General features: G+C 47.6%; 1 protein-coding gene across 1 annotated transcript in view; it reads right to left on the bottom strand.

Annotated features, from left to right (window-relative positions):
- Positions 1–2,882, bottom strand: part of smg1 (SMG1 phosphatidylinositol 3-kinase-related kinase) — a 74,471-nt gene that overhangs the window by 42,116 nt on the left and 29,473 nt on the right. The window contains exons 24-28 of the mRNA XM_015398768.1: positions 1,915–2,217; positions 1,694–1,838; positions 1,474–1,624; positions 1,274–1,397; positions 963–1,205 (exon numbers count right to left, since the gene is read on the bottom strand). Coding sequence (XP_015254254.1) covers positions 963–1,205; positions 1,274–1,397; positions 1,474–1,624; positions 1,694–1,838; positions 1,915–2,217 — 966 coding nt within the window. The remainder of the gene's footprint in view (positions 1–962; positions 1,206–1,273; positions 1,398–1,473; positions 1,625–1,693; positions 1,839–1,914; positions 2,218–2,882) is intronic.

The following is a 2,882-nucleotide window of genomic DNA, read 5'->3' as shown; positions in this document are numbered from 1 at the left end:
TGTTGGGCAGAAATGAAAATTATATCTGCAACATGCTCACTGCGACGCACTGCTGCAGGAGGAGAACCAGACCTTCAGCCTCAAATAACATGACAACTACACCTGGATCTACAGGCTTCTTTCACATCCAGGGTTCAGTAGAGGAGCTGATCTCCATTAGGGCTGCTCTTAGACTTAGAGAGATTCAGATTTATTTTGTTATTTTGAATATACGAGTGTATACAAAAAGAAATTTCATTTAAAACTGCTCTAGACAATTTTTTTTTTTTAAGTGCAGCCTTGAAAACAGAAAAAAAATAATGATAAATGGTCATTTATCAATGTTCTGTTTAGGAGTATTTAAAGTTTGGAAAGTCAGGATTTGGGTCCACCAATGGGCTCTCTGGGCTTCCGTAGCTCAGCGTTGGTTCATTACTTTCTCTCCTTAAATGTGTCATAAGTGATTTGATCACTCATCCAGCTGCTAACATGTTCTGCACCGCGCATCAGATCCACTTTACCACCGCGCAGCTAGAGCAGCAAAGATGCTTCAGCCGCGCCTCAGAAATAAACTGGTTTAAGCATCAGAAATGAAGCAGGACGCGTGTTTCTGCTGCTCCTGCTGCTTCGCTCTGAACGTAGCATAAAGTTTCATGATAAACTAATAAAATATATCAGATGTTTTAGACGAATCGTCCTTTCCACCGTCCATTGCTTTCATGACCGTCACCCTAAAGGGGACTTAGGGTGCTTAAAGCTTTTTGGCTTTAGGTGGAACCTCAACATCTTCCAAAGCGCTTCATGTCATTTCCATCATCAGGTTTTATAATACATCCTTTAGTTTCACAGTAATGAGAAAAAAAAGAACCTTTTTTTTTTTTTTTAGATAAATCAAATCCTGACGGCATCAGATGATGACGCTGCTGCTGTTGAAAAGTAAAGCTAAACACGTTCAGATCAGAGAACCAGGTTCTGCTCCTTACCAGCCGTTCGCAGAACTTTGGCCTTCTCCATCTGAACCTCTGCTCCCCATTTCTCCCCCACTGTCCCCCCCAGAGAGAGGCGCTTGAAGGCCTGACACACATCCTCGTTCTTCTCCTCCTGCGTCCCGTCGCTGCACTGGCTGAGGAGCCGAGATGCTAGAGCAATGTTGCCTTTCTTACGGGCAAACTTGACGGCGGTTAGACAGAGCTCCAGAAGATGGCCGTCTACGGCGGAGGAGGGACCTGTGGAAGACAGAAGGCCGTCAGGGAGGGTCTGGGTTATAACCCAAGCATCTATCCAGGAAGCTCACCTTTCTTCAGGTTTTGGAGCAGCTGTCTCTGGAATGTGGAGTAGCGCAGAGCTTGGAGGAAAAGCTGCACATCTTGCTGTTTGCAGGAGTTCAAGGCTTCGCTGCTGAGAGGAATCAGACAATCCTGGAAAACAAGCAGGGGAGCGTTTTAAACCAACGGACCTAGCTTTTTTTGCTCGGTCTGCTTGGTTTCTGCTTACTTCTTGGCCTGTGAGGGCGTTCTCCAGGGCGCTGGTGCAGTGCAGCTGCAGGGTGGACAGGGTGGGCAGGGCGTCACAGAGGGTGAGGGTGGACAGGCGAAGAGGACCCAAGCAGATCCTTCCTGTCTGCTTCAAGCATCGCACCAAAGTACTGCAACGTGACGTCAACAGTTAAAAACAGGCCGCAACACAAGAGGCGGGACAGCAGAGGCCTTCTTACTCTGGGCTGGATGTAGCGCTCCTCTGCTCCTGCTGCTGGCCGCTTTTAGCCATGGCGCTTACGGCGCTGCGGAGCAGCTGCACCTCGATGGCTCTCTGCAGCTCCGCCGGATCAGGACTCATGGAGGGCAGGAGCCGCTTCAGATCTGCAAACAATCGTCCGTCCTATCAAAGCTGGTTTAGAGCGGCGTACTGCAGGCGGCGCCTGGTTATCAGACTCACCCAGCTTGTCTTTGTTGCCCCCCGGAGCGCTGTAGTCCTCCCCAGGCAGCAGCTCCAGCTGAGCCCCGCACTCGGACAGGTCTCCCTCCTCAAAGCGGCTCAGAGCCTGGATGTAGTTGAAGTCGGTCCGCAGGCCGACGCTGACGGAGTTCTGTTTGAGGGTGCTGGCGGTGGCCTGCCACTCCTTCACCGCCGCCCAGTCACACAGAGACACGTAGCACTGGCACGCCTTGTTGGCCAGGAAGTTAATCACCTCAGGGGAGCATTCAGTCGACTTCAGCAGCACCGTCTTCCTGACGTCACCTTATGGAGGGAACAACAGATACGGATCAGGGACGCCTCAGAGAAACACTCTGATGAAGATTCTCAGTCATCGACGTCACAGTTATTCCAATTCCTCTGGACAAGACTCTGTCCATCTACACCTGATGGACAAAGGACCAGAATGTTCACATTTTGGACAAAGAAGACCGGTGGTTTGAGAGGGACGTGAAGGAAGCCATCTATGTTAAGAAAGAAAAACCAACCTTACAACCTCCAATGCAGCGATAGAGTTGATTCCTTCCCGCTATCATCGCAACCCCAACCCCTTTACAGGAGAACAGAAGACTTTGCCTATTCAGCCAGGCCAACAATTCCCTTTAACGACCCCCATTCAGAGACATAGACAGGTGAACTGGAAAAAAGGATCTAGAATTAAGTAAAAATGTCTTAAAGAGTAGCTGAGTAGGTAAATGAGATGATATTCCAATGGAATATTGGAGCATTTCTACTCTTAAACTAAGATATTTAGATGAAACGCACTTGAAACAAGATAATTTAATTGTGTTTTCTTTATTTTAAATGTAAATCATCTTGTTCCATTAGCAAAATGTCTCTTTTATCTCCTCAATTCAAGAACAAATGCACTTATTTTAAGAAAAAAATTACTTATCTAGATTTTGATTTTTTCCAGTGTATGGGGCATT

Source organism: Cyprinodon variegatus, unplaced genomic scaffold (genome assembly GCF_000732505.1).
Source record: "Cyprinodon variegatus isolate N-32 unplaced genomic scaffold, C_variegatus-1.0 Scaffold960, whole genome shotgun sequence".
In the NCBI taxonomy this organism is placed as follows: Eukaryota; Metazoa; Chordata; class Actinopteri; order Cyprinodontiformes; family Cyprinodontidae; genus Cyprinodon; species Cyprinodon variegatus.
Note: the sequence above shows the minus strand (reverse complement) of the source record. Positions and strands in the feature narration are given on the sequence as shown.